At 43.4% G+C, this 18,798-nt stretch overlaps 1 protein-coding gene across 9 annotated transcripts in view; it reads right to left on the bottom strand.

Moving 5' to 3' along the window:
* Nucleotides 1-3,603: 3,603 nt before the first annotated feature.
* Nucleotides 3,604-18,798, bottom strand: part of pou2f2b (POU class 2 homeobox 2b) — a 67,480-nt gene continuing 52,285 nt past the window's right edge. For 3 of the 9 annotated variants that reach the window (XM_084356276.1, XM_084356272.1, XM_084356275.1), the window contains exons 5-16: nucleotides 18,287-18,406; nucleotides 17,769-18,098; nucleotides 17,354-17,459; nucleotides 17,169-17,260; nucleotides 16,893-17,042; nucleotides 16,638-16,779; nucleotides 16,392-16,540; nucleotides 15,379-15,576; nucleotides 15,050-15,282; nucleotides 13,785-13,853; nucleotides 13,410-13,483; nucleotides 3,604-11,463 (exon numbers count right to left, since the gene is read on the bottom strand). In XM_084356276.1, the coding sequence (XP_084212402.1) occupies nucleotides 11,135-11,463; nucleotides 13,410-13,483; nucleotides 13,785-13,853; nucleotides 15,050-15,282; nucleotides 15,379-15,576; nucleotides 16,392-16,540; nucleotides 16,638-16,779; nucleotides 16,893-17,042; nucleotides 17,169-17,260; nucleotides 17,354-17,459; nucleotides 17,769-18,098; nucleotides 18,287-18,406 (1,992 nt within the window). In that variant the 3' untranslated portion in view covers nucleotides 3,604-11,134. The remainder of the gene's footprint in view (nucleotides 11,464-13,409; nucleotides 13,484-13,784; nucleotides 13,854-15,049; nucleotides 15,283-15,378; nucleotides 15,577-16,391; nucleotides 16,541-16,637; nucleotides 16,780-16,892; nucleotides 17,043-17,168; nucleotides 17,261-17,353; nucleotides 17,460-17,768; nucleotides 18,099-18,286; nucleotides 18,407-18,798) is intronic. The other 6 variants (XM_084356273.1, XM_084356274.1, XM_084356278.1 and 3 more) reach the window with 6 other exon arrangements.

The raw sequence follows: 18,798 nt of genomic DNA on the forward strand, positions 1-18,798 counted from the left end.
TAAAATTAAAGATATCATGTTAAAATATGACTTTGGTAAAAGTGAAAGTCACTAGTACAAATATAAATTAAGTAACAGTCTGTAAGTATCAATAACTGTACTTAAGTACCAAGAGTACAAGTACAAGTAAACTTCACATATACTGTATGTACAGTACATGATTATCAGATCCAATATTCAGCATTTTTCTGATTATTGGAATCAGTATTTTTTTTATCTGATTGCCTTTAAACTAAAATGTGCTCTAAAACTAAAGAAATGGCTCTCATGCAGCATATAATCTGCAAAGGAACTGGTGTCTAAATTTATAAAATAAATATAGTGGAGTAAAAAGTACAATCTACTTTTAAATGTGTGCTTAAATGCACTCCAACATTGAGTATATGTGATGAACAGCAGGAAAAATGTAAGTCAAAGCTCCGCAGAGAGATATTTCAACACAAACTACAGAAATATCTCCAAAATGGCTCCAGTTTTGAAAAGAACAAATGTTACATATTGCTGCGACAACACAGCAACACAGATCTACCCGAGTCACCCTGGTGATAGGATCACATGCTCACCACCGCCGTCCGTGACTCAACTCGGAGGTGGGTGTCTGAAAGCTGTCACACTTACACACTCCAGCATCCTACCTAATCATCCACCTACTGTGCCACACAGCAGGGGGGAGCAGGAGAGAGGGAGAGGGAGACAGACTGAAGAGGGAGGGCGACGAGCCGGAGGAGGAGGAAGAAGAGGAGGAGGAGGAGGTAGAGGAGGAGGAGGAGGAGGTGGAGGACAGAGACAACAAAACAGTCAGACAGGGAGGCAAACACATTCTCTTCTGGTTCAGATGAGAAGGCCAAACGTACGAGATGCTGTTTGTCAATTAGCAGATGTCCCCTGACTCAGCTGAGAGAAAATAAAGGGAGGGAGGGATGAAGATCTGACTCCTCTTCTCCCTCCAGCAAGTCTGCTGGGTGAGAGCTTGTTTCCAGGGTGTGAGGACACAGGATGTACACAGGATCACAACTCCTCAAATGTGAGATTGTGTTACTTTTCCTGATCTTACGTCAAAATAAACCGAATATCTTAGGGTTTGACTTCTGATCAGACAAAATAAGTCACCTGTGGGCTGCAGGAGACTGTGGGGGGTTTTCTGATGTTGTGGAAACAGATTAACCAAATGGTAATGTAATAACTGGAAGAAGAATAGGCATAAGTAATTGGCAGCATGATCACTAATGAAAATTGGTAGTTGCAGCTTGAAATGTGGTTATTTTGACCCAGTATTAGACACATCAAGCTCAGAGGTTACCTTAAAACTGACACAAATGTATTATACAAGATGATATCAAACATGCAAAGGAGCAGATTATAATAGTTTATAAGCAACAATGATTTTTCTGATTAATCTGCAAATTGTTCGATCTATAAAACGTTAGAAAACAAACAAACAACAACAAAAAACAAAACAAAAAAAGAAACCCATCAGTGTCCTTCAGCTTCAAAACAGCTATATCAGATGTCTTGTTTTGTCAGACAGACAAAAAGCACAAAATAATCACTTTACTGGACTGCAAACAAGGAGAATCGACAAATTCTCACATTTCAGAAGCTGCTTTTCTAAACAACGATCTGAATGACAAACTGATTATAGAAATAGTTGCTGATTAATTTGCTGTCGATCGACTAATTGGTTATTCGTTGCAGCTCCGGTCAACAGAGTAAAGGTGCCAAAAGTCAAACAAGAAAATACTGTAATACTTATGTAGTCAAAACAACCCATTGTCCCAAGCTTTATCGGTGACCTCGATGGTTATCTATCCATAAAAATAATCTTGATAAACTTTTTTTCTATGGTGCCTTTCACAGCTAGAGTTAGAAGGTGCTTCAAAACGAGGCTATAGCACATGCTGAATTTACGAAAAGGCCCAAATAATTAAAGATTAGTCAGAACGAGTGTTTCTCCTAACTCAACAACTCACAAAATTGAGTGATTTTCTAAGGGAGTCTGGGGACTTTCTCTCCCTCTTCATCTCCTTGCCATTGTTGACCATAGTTGATGCGGCTACTTTGACATAAAGTATGTTGGTGTTCAAGTTTGCAGTCTGCTGTCGAGCAAAATGTTCTCAAATTGTTGTAAATTATTGTTAAAAATAATGATAAATGTTATTCTGGACATTTAAATTAATACAAAAAACATGAATATCACGCACCATTTACTATAACACCATTATATAGGCTGACTCCTCAGCACCCCAACTGTGACTGTCTGACTTCCCACGTTCCTCGCTTCAAGACAATACCACACTGTAAACGTGAAAATTTGACTTTACTTTAAAAAAGTCAGGAGACCGCGAATTACCACATAAAGTAGACTATTACATTTAACTTTGACGAGCAAAAAAGTTTTAACAACTTAAAATTATTACTCTACCTTACTTGGTAAATGTGAGGTTATCGTTTTCCTCGATCTTTTTAAGTGACGCCACTTTAAAATTTTACAGCGCATACAATATATGTGCAAAGCTAATGAATCACAGAGAAATAAAATAAAATAAAATGCAATAAAATCAGGGCGTTCAAGAGCAATAAAACAAGAAGTATAAAACAGAGGGATAAAACAAAATATATAAGAACAACATGCACATACCATTTAGAGTTAACTCAGTGTTGAGTCTCAGCTCTAGTGACACAAACTTGGTCGGTTTGTTGTGAAAACTTTATAGATTATATAATGAATCCATGAATAAACTGACTTCAATGTCCAATTTGTAAAGTAGTTGATTGTTGAGTCAACTCATCAAATATTGAGACGTTGGTTCGGTGGTGTCCGGCTCGACCTACCACAGCGTTGATGAGTTGGGAATGAGACTCAACAATCAGCTACTTTACAAATTGGGCTTTTAATTACTAAGAAATCGTAATTAATATTTGAACGTGCAATATTCTGGCGAAACATAGTTTAGATTGTTGGGTCGGTCAGGCCACCAAGCCAACGTGTCGGCATTTGACTACCGCGGGATGAGACTCAACAATCAATATTCTTACATATTGCACCTTTAAAAGTGTAAATAAAAGAAATTTAACAGGAATTTACACGTTTAAATGAATGCATCAATGAATAGGTAAAATCAATGGGTGATTTATGGAATAAAAATAAATAAAGCACATGAAAGGGAGTTGCCCTTGTAACACCTGATTAAATTATGTATTTTTACTTGTGCTGTTATATCATTCTTTAACTGGAGTTATTTGTTTATGGATTCATGAATTCATTTGTAAAATCTTGTCTTGATTCCTGTTTTTATTGTCCAATCAGTTTTATATTAGATATAATTCCTTGACGCTCGTGGTCCTCCATAACTGAGAGGGTGAAAGGAGCAGCACAAGTATCAGCTAAGAGCCGTACCTGATGTGGCCTCTGCTGGGGAAAGATATTAAGTCTCACAGCTCCCTCCTCTGGCTAAAAAGCGACATGACAAGTCGAGTCACATTTCCTGTTTCGGAGGTGAGGTTTCTCCAAACCGACTGAAACCTGAGGTTCAAGGTGAAAACGGATACGCAGAGTCGAGCTCGACGAAAAGAGGCTGAAAGAAACAAGACAAGAGGCGGGGGGAGGATCATCTGTACAGTTTTTGTCTCCTGTTTTATTTGGATGAATGAAACACTTTCAGTTACAAAAATGACTTAAAATGAACAACACTGTACAATGAACAAGTAGAGTTATTTTTCTTCTTTTTTTTTTTGGTTTTCAAGATAAATACACTAAAAGGCTAACTTGCTACCACAAGGGAGAAGAAGGGGGGGAGACAGAGAGGGAAATGGGGAGGGATAGGGAGGATGGAGGACACGTGGGGAGGAGTGATGGGAAACACACACACCCACACACACACACACACACACAATAGGGGAACAAGCTGGCTGTTGTGACAGGGGGAATTCAAGCTACATGTATTGGGAAGTTGGCAAACAGTACGTTACAGTTGACAGTATGTGTGGGGGCTTGTCGTTGTCCAAAGAACAAGGAATCTTTTTGTCTTTTTTGCAAACTGCTGCGGCGAACCACACCCGTCCACACCCGGTCACGCACACACACACTTGCTCGCTCGCAGGTGGAAATGTAGCAGACTGAAGCCCTCCCCTCTTTAACAGCAAACAACAAGAACCCAGTTTCCAGAAAAAAGTCTTAAAACTTCCCCTTGTCAATGTTTGACAGCTCACTCTTTCACACACGCACACACACACACACGGGCGAAGACAAACATCCAGGGGTAAAGGTCAGACAGGTAGACGTTAGGGCCAAACATTGGGTAAACCAAATGAAAGGGGGGAGGGGATGGGAGGGGAGGGAGGATGAGAGGGGGCTGATGGGAGTTAAGCAGTACTCTCTGGCAGCACGAGCAGAAAGGACAAGAACTTAAGAAGGATCAGAACAGCTACAAAGATACCAAGAGAAACTTCATTATCATCATCATCGTCATCATCGTCGTCGTCGTCATCATGATCATCATAATTATGAGAAGATTATTTTTCCAATGACAAATACTTAAAAATATACATTTCATCATCATCATCTTAATTATTCATCATTATTATCATCATTATTATTATTATTCCCCTTTGGATAGCTGAGGTTAACGCTTCAAAGACCGGCTCGCTAGGTGACGGAGGAGTTCGAGGAGAGCGGACAGGAAGGGATGGATGGAGGAAGAGAGAGAGAGAGAGAGAGAGAGGTGAAGGATGCAGTGGAGGCTTTGTGTTGAAGAGAGAAGGTCAAGTTAGAGCTCTTTGGTTTTATTCTTTAACATCTGACTCGCTTTGCTGTGTTGCTGGAGGAAACCTTTGGACTAAAGCTGTATTGTAGAAGAGAGAGAGAAAGAGAAAGAGAAAGAAGAGAGGGATGGAAGAGAGGAAGAGGTGTGGATGAGAGTGGGTGGAGGAAGAAGTAGCAGCTTGCTTTTATGTTGTTTTCTTTGCTCCGCTCGCCGTGTCTCTCCAACGACAGTGACATCTCTCGTGCCTTCCCTTCGTGACTAGACACATTTGCTTTCAGTTTTAAAGAAGTAGTTCAACATTTAGAGAAGTGGGCTTATTCGCTTTCTTGCCAAAAGCTAGATGAGAAGGTTGCTACAGCTCTCGTGTCTGTACAGTAAATATGAAGCTACAGCCGAGGGGGTTGGTTAGCTTAGCTTAGCATAAAGACGGGAAACAGGTGGAAACATCTGGCCTGGCCCTGCCGACTGAGGTGGAAAGCATGAATCACTTTGCTGATTCAGTCTAGCCACTGACTATGTTCACTGTTTCAGCTCTTCAGGACATGCAGCAGTAAACAAACATTAATCATAACTCTTTTATTTTCGCTTCAAGTTCAGCCTGTTGCTGTTTAAAGTTGGTACTCACAGTCTCTGTTTTTAGTGTTAGAGCTGTCAAACTCTAATCATTTATGGGACTTGCTGTGTCTATCTGTAAGCCTTAAACCAGGCTGTAATGCAATGTGATTCAAGGAACAAGGCCACCACAGATCCATGGCTGTCTACCAGCACCTGTTACACTCTTATTTATATCTAAATAGTTTTAGTTGACACTGCACAAAATGTGTAGTCTGTTCTCATCGAGAAAATTACCATAAAAGTCAACTATGAAAGAAGCTTAGCAGATCCATATTTAGGTTTGTTGTTAGACGGCGGCCTCTAGTGGCTGTGGTAATTATTACAGCTGCAAAAGAGGAAGTGAGGAATGTCCAGTGTAAAACTAGAAGTCAACGTGAGTTTTTTAAAAACTTACTAAGAGTTTAGTTGGTGCACAAGGAGTTATAAGCTGGAACTATTTCCTGGCCAGCTGCAAAGACTTCCTGTCCTCTTGTCATCCCCACTTGCTTTTGGCTGTGGCTTCATATTTACCTAACAGAGATGAGGCTGGTATCAATCCTCCCATCTAAGCCTCAAAATCAATTAAAAAAATCAATCTGTTCCCTTAAAGCTTCTTTTACAGATGGTGTTGTGAAAGTACATCTCTGAGGCGATGTGTTTGTGTGGAGAGAGAAACACTCTACAGAGGAAAGTGGAGTTTCTGAACACTCGGGTGGACATCAGGATTTGACGGAGTGTGTATGTAGTGCTGGATCCCGTGGCAGGGCATTGACTTTGGTATCATTCACTAAGGGGGTATCCCCACCACAGAGATCTACACTTTACGCCCGGTTCCTCAAACCCTGAAGTTCACAGAGTGACGCAGCTCTTTGCTTTTCCTCTAAACACACTGCGAGAGCAAAACAACAAAATGTGAGTTTGATCACGCGCACACTTCTCCCTCCGACGTCCAACATCTCAACACACAGAGTCATGAGAAGTGTCTGTATGCGTCATCTAGCAGCCCCGGTCTCAGCCGTTCCCCAGTTACCTGCCCCGCGGCGCTCCCTGATACACACGGACATCAACTGGTCAATACGCCCCCTGATCAGGCAATGAAGACCTAAAGGCGAGAGAGGGCTATGGCGACCTCTGTGATAAAGTTGCTCTGAGGCATGAAGCTTTTTTAAGCCAAAAAATTGATCCAGATTTGATCCTAGATCTGCGCCAAAGAGCAGCTTTAAATCTGCAGTCCGTGTTTGACGGGGAGGTGGCAGCGAGGGTCAGATACAGAGGAGAGGGCTGTGTTCAAAGCTCAACACAGACAGCGGGGGGTGTTTTCCAGGGGGACGAGGTGTGTGTGTGTGTTTGAGGACGGGAGCATGAACCAGTACCGTGGAGAAAAGCTGCAATCTATTCGATGGTCTTCACAGATCAGTCCCACACCTGTGTGTTTGCCTCCACTAGGACAACGACCTTTGACCTGCTGTGTCCGCTCCCGGCCTCACCAGCACACTGACCACACGCACCCTGGTCCCCACTTGAACCCCGCATTTTAAAGCATTCATCTATTTGGTTTATCATCAAAGAATATGAGGTATATGATGAACTATCTCTCTTTTACATCCTACAGTGGATGAAGAAAACAAGTCGAAACCCAACTTACAGAAAAGTGGAAACAAAAAGAGTTTTAAAAAAAAAAAGAGACAAAGTGAGAAGTTAGAGGTCAATTTACGGCTGGGAATCAGAAATCACCCTCTCCTCTCTTGCCTCCTTCTTTTCTCTCTATCATGTAAAAAACTTTAGCCCCAGTTGATCTTCTTCTTTTGTGTTTTTGGTTGTGTAGCTGTAAAGCTTTCAGTGTGTTCTCCCTGTGGAGAAAATATAGAGAACAGAAGCAGCACTGCGCCTCAAAGAACACTTCACGCTGTAACTCAGGCACTTTTTCACACACAAATCACATCCATTGAAGCTTTTTTTGTCTTAGGAAACACAAAGGCATGTCTGTCCAGAAAGCCTATACCAAATTCACTTTTTTTTTTTCCTCCTTATCTCTTTAAAAGTCCTGTAAATTATGAGGTGTTCGTCCACACAGTGCTGCCTCTCTTTACCGTGAGCTTCCACTCCCCTTTAAGAGGAGCGTCGTCTCAGTGAGGAAGAGAACATCTTTACGGCCGACCATCCAATCAGCCGTATTCTCTTATCAAGTCCCTACAGGACCTGGTGGTTGCATTTCTGGTATTATTTGGTTTAAAGAAGTAGGAAAGAACTTCAGCAGGGGGCCCAAAAGAAAACAGCACAAATACATCCCAGAATATGAAAAAAGCACCTCTAAAAATAAATTAAGAAATAAATAGCAAGGCAAAAAAAAGATCACACGCAAATAAATCAACCCTACCCTGAATAAATAGTACAATCAAAAGTCTAAATCATCGTAAGAAGGAGAAATAAAAAGTCCAAAGAGAGATAGTTAAAATTTTTGGTCTAAAATCAAGTTATTATCATCAATGTTTTTTAGGATCTTTTTTTTTCTCAAAGTCTTTTTTGTAAGTTTTTTCTTTTTAATACATTAGCGATAAGTAAGCAGTAGAACATAGATCTTTTTTCTACAAAATCTATAGAAGCACTAACAGATACATTCCGTCTAAGAGTCAATGTGGAGAAAAGGTTTCACCGTCTCGGTGCGAACCCCCACATCTAAAGTTTGGTTCGTGAAATGATTCCTTGACTGTTTTTTCCGGTGTGGATCAAACCAAATATTCTTTGGATATGTTTGCGTCCAACTCTCAAACCGTCAGCTTGACTGAGGCCGTCGCCGTGTGCGCTGTTCTGTATCTGAAGGGTCAAAATTAATGACAAGACATCACTGCAGACCCGACACATTTGACTTTTTTTCACTGTTAAGCCTCCCGTAACGTACAGAAGAACACACAGTTCCACCTCAGACGAGCTGACTCTCACCCATCTCGGCGCCCTCATGCAGAGGAGGCAGCTCCTGTTCCTCTCTACTGTGTTTGGTTTGGTTCAGTATTTGGTTTGGCGTTTTTAAGGTTTCGCTATTCAACTCTTTGTTTTTGGCTTTTTGTGTGTCTTTTTTCTTCTGCCAAGACAGTCTGTTTCTTTATCTAATAAAAATCTGGAAGCTAAATTTTCACAGTATTTTTTCCAACCACCTGATAAAAATCTCTAGCACGACTACGAAAAAAATAAGGAGCTCTTGTAGTAAGTAAGCGAGTACGTTATTCCAAATGAGTTATAAGCACTAAAGTACAGTACATAAAACGGCATCAAGAGACACAGCAGAGATTAAAACAATCAGAACCAACCAACAGAAAAATAAAAACAGATTTTTTTTTTTTTTTAGAAGATATCAGTTCAGTGAGGTCATTTGCGTTTAGCTCCATCCAGGACCAGAGAGCTGAGCTGGAGAGAGCGAGAGGCAGAGGAGGGGAGGAATCATCGTCCTTCTTTTGGCTCGTCTGTCTATCTGCCTGTCTATCTGCCTGTCTATCCATCCCTCCATCCATGCTACACAGTTTCAGAGTGGGGCGAATGCTGCAGCCCCAAAGCTAACAGACAGACAGACAGATGCTTTGCTCTCTTTCAACACCTGCGCTTCGTCCTCCTCCTCTCCTCCCTCCCTCCATTTGGTTAGGGTTCTTTTTGGTTTGCTTCTGTCATTCCTTGGGTTGTGTTTTTTTTTGGTTTGGGTTTATTTTTGGTATCCTCTTACAAAAAAAAGTGTGACGCCTGCTCCCCTCACTACAGTGTGTCCCTGCTTCGCCTGTCCCGGTGTACCCTTCTGCCAGGGGGTTCGGAGTAAAGGATCAGTTCCCTCAATAAAGCTTCCCCCTGTGGGTTTTTTTTGGACGGGCCAGGTGGAGGGGGATTACACCAGGGGGGCTTCCAGTGGTAAAGTCCTGTTCTCAGCCCCCCTTCTGTGTCTTTATTGTGTTCATATGTCTTGGCTGAGGCTCTTTACAAAGAGCTTGAGACAGCCTTGAGAATGCTTTGGTTTCCATTTGAGAATTAATGGCAGTCTGAGGTGGAAAATGACAGTGAAATGTGACTGATGGAGTGATGATGGAAACAGACAAATATCAGTAAACATGTCTAGACAGACAGGTGTCGAAGGCGTCTATGCTGATTGACGAGGCAGGAACGAGAGGCGGCTGTGACTAAACTTGGCTTTATTGACTTATTTAGCCTTCAGTCTCAACAGTTATTACTTTAAATCTCCAATCACAGCCCCATTTCATACTTTCAAAACGGTCGCCACTCTTAACAAACGTCATTTTCAGTGTGTGAAGTTTCCCAGGGCATGTTCATTTAGCCGTGGACTCACCGATAATGGGTTATCTTTAAGAGTGAGGGAAGAGTGGTCTGATTAAGAGCACAAAATTTCACATGTTTAGGCCTTAATGAATTCACCCACACCTTGAAATCAACTCGCAGTAAAGTGTGCCAACTCTATTTTGGATCTATGGCACTTGGTGAGCATCTTTGCGCCCTTGTCATATCTCCGTTCCTGCAGAATAGTCACGTAAAAAAAACCCAAAAAAATAATGCACATTGACAACACAAATGCATGTGATGAAGACGATGATGATGACACTGATGACGATGAGGATTCAAATCGGAAAAGGCTAACACTTAAAAAGGCTGCAACAATAAATAGGAGCTGGATTGTAAAATGACACTAATAAATAATTAAAAAAAACAAATTGTACTTCTCAAAATGTAAAAAATAGACGCTGAATAACAACAAGCCTCTGTCAAGGAAATCTGAAAATGCAAAGAGAGGACAAAACTAGTCTATGCTCTTAGAACCAGAGGTAGTAAAGAGACTAACACATGGAGATACAGCAGAACTCACGAGCTCCTGACTCGTTCGGTAACAATCTTTTACAAAGTCATCCAAAAAAATATCGAGCGTGAAAACCTACGAGAGACACATGAGCTGACACAAACAGGATGAGTCGATGGCGGGATGGAGTGGCTCTTGATGTGTGTGTGTTTGTGTGTGTGTGAGTAGCAGTAGCAGTAGCAGTAGCAGTAGAGTCCTGGTCCTGGATAGCTTCAGTATTTACACGTCCTTTGAATAAAGCTTTTCTCTCCGTATTTTTGGTTTTTGGTATTTGGGATTTTGGTATGGTTGTCGTTTTTTTTTTTTTTCTTTTTGTCATTGTGTATTCCTCCTCCGCCTCCTCCTCAGGTAAATTTTTGGTTTAAACTTATCCTCCCTACTCCTCTTCCTTCAGACCCGCAGCTTTTCGAAATGATAATAAAAAAAAAGGAAAAATGTAAGCACAGTCCTCCTCTTCGTTTTTTTGTCCTTGCCGCCATTCCTTTGTCACATTAAAGTTATCTTTTGTCATTTTTGGTTTATGCACTCCGACATGCATCTCCGCCGTCTCTTCCATCTCTTAGTCAAAGAGTCATTGGTTTGTTTTCCTTCAGAGAGAAAGAGTGGTGAGGCGCCATGTCAATATCACGTGTTATTGACAAAAAGGTCCCACTTTGCCTCCTCCCCGTCGGTTTGGATAGATAAAGATTTTTGGTTTCAATCTTCCCCTTTCTCCCACTTCTCCCCTCTTTCACTTCTTTCCCTCCCTCTCTCCTCTTTCATTCTGTGTATTTTTGGCATCGAAAGACTGGGAGAGACGGAGAGAGAGAGAGCCATTGCTAGAAAAATAACGGAAGAAGAGCGCAAGAGAGAGAAAGAGATAGCTTTGGTGTGAAAGGCGAGGTTCTCGTTTCCTTCTTCCTCCTCCTCTCTGATTGGCCCTTGGGCGCGGTCACTCAATCTTGGCTCCGCCCAGAGAGGGCGGGCTGTGTGCCATTTCGCTGGAGGAACAGGAAGAGACAGGGCTGGAGCAAGGGGAAGGAGAGCAAGGGGTGGGACTGATGCTGCTGGCCGAGGGGAAGGGGGAGGGCTGGGAGGCTTTGGCTACGGCGGCGCTGATCAGTCCAGCGCCGGGGTTCTGGCCCATGTGGAGGAGGGCGGGGTGGTTGAGGAAGAGGGAGGAGGGGAGGCCTCCTCCCTGGCCCGCAGAGGCCCCCAGCATCACCTTACTGGCCCCCTCAAGACTGGAAAGAGGCAGCTGGCCACCACTGGCTGCTAGGGCTGAGGGAGGAAACGACAGGACAAAAGGGTTAAAGGAACATTCCATTTTACAGTATTTCAGAATCAGAGTTATGTATGTTTTCACCCGTGTCTGTTTGTTTATTGGTTGGTTATTTTGTCGGCAGGATTGTACAAAAACTATCGAAATGATTTCCACAAAAATTAGATGGAGGATGATTCTTAGATCCTGATCTGGTGAGGTTAATTATGGTTAAGCACTTATGAGTGGTTTAAACATTTTTCGAGTGATACAAGGCTATCAGGTGTGATCTTGGATTATTGAAATAAAGAGGACTGTTGGCAGATGTGTGCGCTCTACAGAGTGCCAATCTAGTTTTCATTTGGCACCCTCTCAGGTAAATGTTTTGATAAAAGTGTATCCTCCCTACTCCTCTTCCTTCAGACCCTTCAAAAAGGAACTTGAACTTGAACTTGCTGCCATTTTTATTATTAGAAAGTCAAATTAACTTCTTTTGAGTTGTTGTCTTTTGGTATAAAGTGTTTCAATGTATGTTATCATCTCCCTGTAAGGCTTCCTCATTTTCAGTCCACAGCAAAGCCAGAGAAAGTGCCTGAACTTGTTGCTTTTTCAGCAGAAGTTGTTGAAATAACCGTCACCGCCTCTTTTCAAAGGAAAGTACGGACAGGAGCCGCAAGGTGCTGGGATTACGGCTGCTCTGCACAGTTTTCTGGAGCGCAGGTTGAGAAACTTTTCCAATGAACACGATTTCAACACTGTGTCAAATAGAGATAACAGCTCGTTGTAATAACTGTATGTTGTCTAATATCTAATCTTACCGGATCAGATACAGCACTGCAACAGGTAAGCTGACGTGAGTGGTCTGTTGTTATGGAAACAAGTTTGATGACTGGATGTGAATGGCGCTTCACGCGGCTACATGTGAACGCAGCCTAATAATATTTCTGATCACATAGCAACAGAAAAACAGCTTTTTTTCCCTCCTTTTTATCATTTAGCACCCCGGCTACTGAAAGCTCGAAATGCCTTGTGGGCGCACTGCATTATGGTCTGTCGAGCCTACTTTTGGTGAAGAAACTGCCTCCTCAGTGATCGATCTCTTGGAGTGTGAGTGTTGAGCATCAAAGCGGTGTGAAACAGTGAATACAAAATATAACTCTGACACCAAAATCTGATATTCAAGGTAACGATGAAGATGAATAAAAGCCTCCAAACGACTTAATGAAGTGCAAGAAACACTGAATTCTTTCTTCGTGACGAAATGAAGAGATGGAAGGTGAGAGATGAGTGACAACACGGACGTACATGCACAAAAACACGGCCCACACATTAATGTAGCCGTTGTCAGTCACACACAGACACTTCATGGGGTGGATTAATGGACGTCGATTGCGACATGTGAGAAATAAGCCCCCCCCCTTCCTCTCTGCTACTCTGAGCAAAAACCCTCCACTGCCTATTCATCCATGTCTCCAGCCTGCCGTCTACCAGCGCGATTTGATTCACCTACCATGCATAACTGCATTACTCATCATCACACTTCTCTTTTTAATGCATCTCTCTCTCCCCCCTTCTCACCCTCGCACCGCAAAGTATGATTAAAAATTAGCTCTGCTGACGCTGGTCGGGACTGTCTGGTGGTCATTTCTGCAGGACCGCTTTTGTGCTATTCTTGCATCGTTCTCAAGTGTAGGAAGGTGTGTGAGAGTGGATGTGTTGTGTACAGTATGTGGCTGAGTTTGAGCATTTATGCGTGTGTGGGAGTGTATGAGAGGAGGGAAATGTATCGCCAGAACATAACAACTCTTTTCTGGGTATTTTTATGCACGCTGTGACCCTGAGATTCTTCTAGAAGTGTTAGTCTTGACCTCTAAATGATATTCTGCTCATCACTTATCAGTTCTGTGTCTTCTTCTTTTAATAATTAACCCATTTCAGTGTCTCTTTCTCTCACACACACACACACCTTGGATAGTGGCCAGGGGATTGTTACCTAGGAGGGCTTGGCTCATCCCTGTGTTAACTCCCATCACAGTGTTCCTGTTGTGTCACACACACATACACACACACGTACATGTGCAAGCATATATACGACCACAGACAGGCAGAGGAGAAAAGGTGAGAAAAAAAGCAGGTTTAGCAGCAAGGACAAGCAGAGGGCAAACTCAGCCCTGCACATATAAAGTAGTGGCAGTAGTTAGCTGACAGTCGGCTGTAAACAAGAGGTTAGAAATGCGGGAAGAAACGTCTGAGAAAATGTTACACAACACCAAAATAACTATCCATTTGTGTTAAAGTGAGCGTGTATTGTGCTGTGAGTGTATCGGCATGTCGTATTCACCTCAAGTTTGCAGCAAAATCGGTGATGTAGTTAGACACGTCACCGTTCTTTTTACCCATACGCCATAAGCTGAAAACACAAGAACCACACACACAAACACACACAGGGTTATAAAGCACTGCTGCACAGGGGAAGCAGTGGTGGCGCCCAATGGCGTGTTGGAGTATCAGCGTGTGTGCGTGTGTGTGTGAGCGCAAACAATCACCGAGTGTGTGTGAATTAATCATTTAACTACAAACTGCAGGTGAACCGAGCGTGGTGCAGTGTAGCATTCACGGTGAGTGTGTTTATGGAAATGTGTGGTTGTGTGTGTTTAAAGGTGTTTGCCTACAGTTATTGAGTGGAGGCTTTAATCAATATTAATGGTTCAGGTTGGAGCGATAACTCAAAAGGAAACCAGCCACGCCTGTAACACAAAAAGGGTCAGTTCACCCAAATTTAAAAGTGCTATAGAGAAGTAAAGTGTGGACCACCAGGGATCTTATTTCAGAAAAAATATGTATAGCAGTGAACGGCGAGAGACATAACATATTTTGATCCTGCTTGAATTGGGCCTTTTAAGCCTTTTAAGATACTTTTAAAGCTTGAGAAAGTCGCAGTTTGTCACGAAACTTATGAAATATAAGACTGAGAAAAAACATAATTAGAAAAACTTGCTCTTAAAATGTCAAATCACAAACAAAATTCCATTCACCTTCACTGTGTCGGGGCGGAGGCAGAAATCTCAGGGTTATATTGTTTGAAAAGAACAAGGCTAATGTGTTTATAGTCGTTCTGAACGGCCACATCTGATGGCAGACAGTAATTGTTTAAAAACGGGGAAAAAGCGCCACATTTTCAGACAGCCTCGCCCTGAAGCCGTCATGTTGCTGCACTTGTTTGTACACACGAAAGGTGGCAGACATGGCTGTCGAAAATAGGGCTTAAGGGAACATTCAAATACAGTACTGCCAACTTTCTTCCCTGGCCAGTCGCTGCATGAAGTGGGTGTGAGTGTTGGATAGTGTAAGAAAGTTAAGAAAATTGTTGGCCACGTTCCACTGTCGGAAAAACGTGGGGGAACAGGGTTTCAGGAGCACACTGACCCAATTTAGAGACAGATATCTTAAAACATGGCCAAAACAATAAAACTATATGAAAGTCTGGATATTTTTAAAGGTATTTGGAAAATAGTAGGTGAAATGACGCCCTGACCAGAACCACTGTGAAGTACTGGTATTGGTAAATCCCAGGTGCTGTACTGTGAACGTCTCGCGGCCTCTTACCCTGTGTTAAGGTTGAGTGTGCTGTGGCTGGGAGTGGCTGGGCTGGCCGTGCTGCGGGGAGGAGGAGGAGGAGTCACCGGGGAGGGTGCGGAGCTGAGGGAGGGGTGGGTGGAGGTGAGGCTGGAAGTCAGGGGGCAGATGGGGGACATGGTGGTCACTGTTGTGCTGTTGAGACTGGTCACGGCCTGCGACAGCTGGCTGGACATCTGGCAAAGAGACAGAGGGACAGAAAGCTGAAAAACAAGGTTTATTATCAACTGTTCATTAAAATACACACAGGAAACATACTGCGAGGGCCGGATGCGTTTGTGTCTGGGTTGGATATTTACCATGTGAGGGCTGTAGCAGGGCGGTTTGTGCGTAGGTGGGGCAGTGGGGGGCTGGCTGGGCAGGGGAGGGGTGGCACTGCTGGGATTGATGCGTTTCTCTTTCTGCCGGCGGTTGCAGAACCAGACCCGGATCACCTCCTTCTCCATGTTGAGCTGCTCGGCGATCAGCAGGATCTCTTCTGAGGTAGGCTTCTGGTTCTGCAGGAAGGGAGGAAGACGGGAAGTCAGGTCGTTTCAGCTGTGCTACATGTCAGACACATGATGCTAAACTTAAAAGAGCAACAAGAAATAAATCATCTGTGTGAGGTGATACACAAGCGAAATTTGGTAAGCTACAAAGCTACTTAGGAAGTTTAGGTAAATATCATGGTTCGGGTAATAAGTTACCTTCTGTAACATACATACAGTAACTTAGGTTTACATCTGTTAACTTCCAGACTTAAGTTGAAAGAAGTCAACAATGTCCATTGGTTTCACACGGGACATAAACGGCAGTCTCATGGGTGAAAGTCCTGTGTTTGTTTGGTCCCGTCCATCCACCCCCCGCCATACTCGGACTTTCTCACTCTTACTACATCTGTCTTTCAAAGTACGCACCGGGAAAGATCGGCATATCACCTGCACATAAAACTGAACTTTGGCGAAGCTGCTGCACGCAATTTTAAAGTCTAAAGTTGTGCTAGTTGTTTGCAGGTCGTCTGGGCAGGTATTAAGATGATGATTTAAAATCCTATAAAACTTCTGTGGTCGTAACAAAATGTACTCTTACACAATAACTGTAATATTGTGGTGAGAAAAAACCACACTCATCTCTATTTACACATACCAACTCTATAAATCATCATCAAGATTCAGGTTGAGATCAGGTATTATTAAATGAGTCACAGTCACAGTTGTTTTATGTTGGTGCCAGGAAAAAAAAATCAATCCAAGAAAAACGTATGAATAAACTAAGAGTGGATAAAACTCTTTAATTGGCTTTTTCAAATTTCTCAATGAAACAATAATCTTACCGTCATGAATGCGCGTTCCAGGGCCACACGTACATTCGTCTCGATGCTGGTTCTCTTCTTCCTGCGGCGTCCAGGAAGCCCGTCGAAGCCCATGGAGGGCGAGGTCAGGGAGCTGGGGCTGGGCAGGGTGCTGTCTATAGACATGGTCTCTGATGAAGGAGAACAAACATACAGAGTCATACAGGCATGTACTTTAAACGTACGATAGTCAGAACGTAAAGTACTGTTAATTTTGTGAGAGCTCACCTGCGTCATTGAGCCACTTCTCCAGCAGTGGCTTCAGCTTGCACATGTTCTTAAAGCTCAGGTTGAGGGCTTCAAAGCGGGAGATTGTGGTCTGACTGAAGTCATTGCCATACAGCTTCCCCATGGCCAGGCCAACATCTCCCTGGTGGAGAGATAACAGAAGGAAAAACAGTTTTAGACAAGTGGGAACATGAAACATTCAGCGGTGAAATAACCCGCACGTTCACACACACCACTGTAGGTGTCTCTCCCTACCTGTGTGAAGCCCAGTTTGATGCGTCTCTGTTTGAAAGTGCGGGCGAACTGTTCCAGCTCCTCCAGGTCACTGGGCTCCTCGGGGTGAGAGGTCACTGAGGGAACCGTGGTCATGCCTCCACCGCCGCTCATCTCCACACTCTTATCTCGCTGCAGCAGGTGTGACGTCAGAGGAATGAAAGTGAGACCGAGAGGGAAAGAGAGCCTTTGTTTATCACCGGTGCAGAGGCTGAGTTTTCCTTTTCCGCTGACTAACACTTGAGAGTTTCCTCATACCTGTGCTTGGAGTCCCATTCTAGTCGGAGCAGACAGCAGGCTCCCTTGGTTTTGCTGAGGTAGCGAAATAAGATTTGGTGTCGATAGGAGTCCTGAGGAGAAAAACAATCACATTATAAACATTAATGACAAAAAAAAGATTTCATTTGAACATTTACAACTATTCCAGTAAGAGGCCTGCTCACCTTGCTGGCCCTGCTGTGGCTGTGGGAGGAGGAACTGGGCCGGAGACGGGAGCGAGTGGCCGGGCACCAGCACCAACGACTGAAGCTGCAGCAACTGCTGGATGTCCTGTGAAATCGAGAGAGAACGGACAGATCAGAGAGAGGGAATAATCATTTCTAAGAATTGATAAAGGGCTCAGTCATGCAAAAATGTGTCAGTATGTCATGTATCTACAGCTGAGGTGAGGATGGAGTAGGAGGGAAAACTTTGTTATTGTGTAACATAAAAGAAAACATGATGGAAAGTGTGTGCAGTCATGCAAGGTGGAAACTGTGAATCATGAAATATACAGTAGACACGCAACACGAATTGTTCCATGGCTGGTTCCTCAATCAAGCCGCCCATCAGGAAGTGGCTTTGATTGGCAGTCAGTACCTGGGCGGTGAGCTGGATTGGCTGGGAGAGGGTGAGCTGTGGCGGAGGAGGTGGGACAGGGACACTTTGGGCTGTCTGTTCCTGTGTGCTCTGTCCCTGTCCCTGGGACTGCGACTGGGCCTGCTGCCCTGTCTGTCCCGCCTGCTGCTGCTGCTGCTGGGCTTGCTGATTTGCTGCTGCGGCTGCCTGAGCTTGCTGATTGGCTTGGGCAGCTGCGTGGGCAGCGTGAGCGGCGTGGGCTGCGCTGGACTGCTGCACAGCTGCAGCCAGGAGCTGCGCCTGAGCCTGCTGCAGCAACAACTGCTGCTGGGCTGGCAACAGAGCTGTCAACTGGCAAAGAGGAAAAGAGAAGAGAGGAGGGGAAGAAATTGAGACGGAGCAGAAAAGAAGGAAATGGACAGAGGGAGACAAAGAAGGAAAGGAAGTGTTCAAAAAGCAGCACAGGAGAAGCAAGCAGAGTAAAAGCAAAGCGAAGTCTGTCCGTCTGTCTGTGTGCGTAAGTTGTAAATCCGTCTCACCCCTGCTAGTTGGGAGCCGGTCAGCATGAGCTGTGTGTGTTGCAGGGCCGTCTGTGAGGGGGTCGGGCCGTGTGAGAGAGGAAGGGCCGGGGACATCTCACCACACTCCTCCATTTTAGTCTGTGTGTCCAAGACAAAAAAAGCAGAGCGGTTAATGTAGATGAACACTAGATAAAAAATAAAAAAAACATGAATTCTGTAAAAAGCAGGCCTTGATAATAGAAAAAGAGAGCAAATATCAGAAATATAAGACAACTATCTCAGCTCAATTTAAATCAATTCAAAGTAGCTTTGGCAACAAAAATGAACATGAGCAGAATAAATGTAGCTTTTGCTGTTAAAAAACTATAGAAACAGGTAAGTAGGAAAAAACAACTTTAAATAAGAAAATTTAAGACATTTAAATCTATACACATAAATACAAAAAGTGAGAACAACTACATAAGCTTACCTGGCTACTTAACAATACGACAGGCAGCGTTGATTATTAAAATTGTATGTAAAATTTCAGA

Source organism: Pagrus pagrus (assembly GCF_965226575.1).
Source record: "Pagrus pagrus genome assembly, chromosome: 7".
NCBI lineage: Eukaryota > Metazoa > Chordata > Actinopteri > Spariformes > Sparidae > Pagrus > Pagrus pagrus.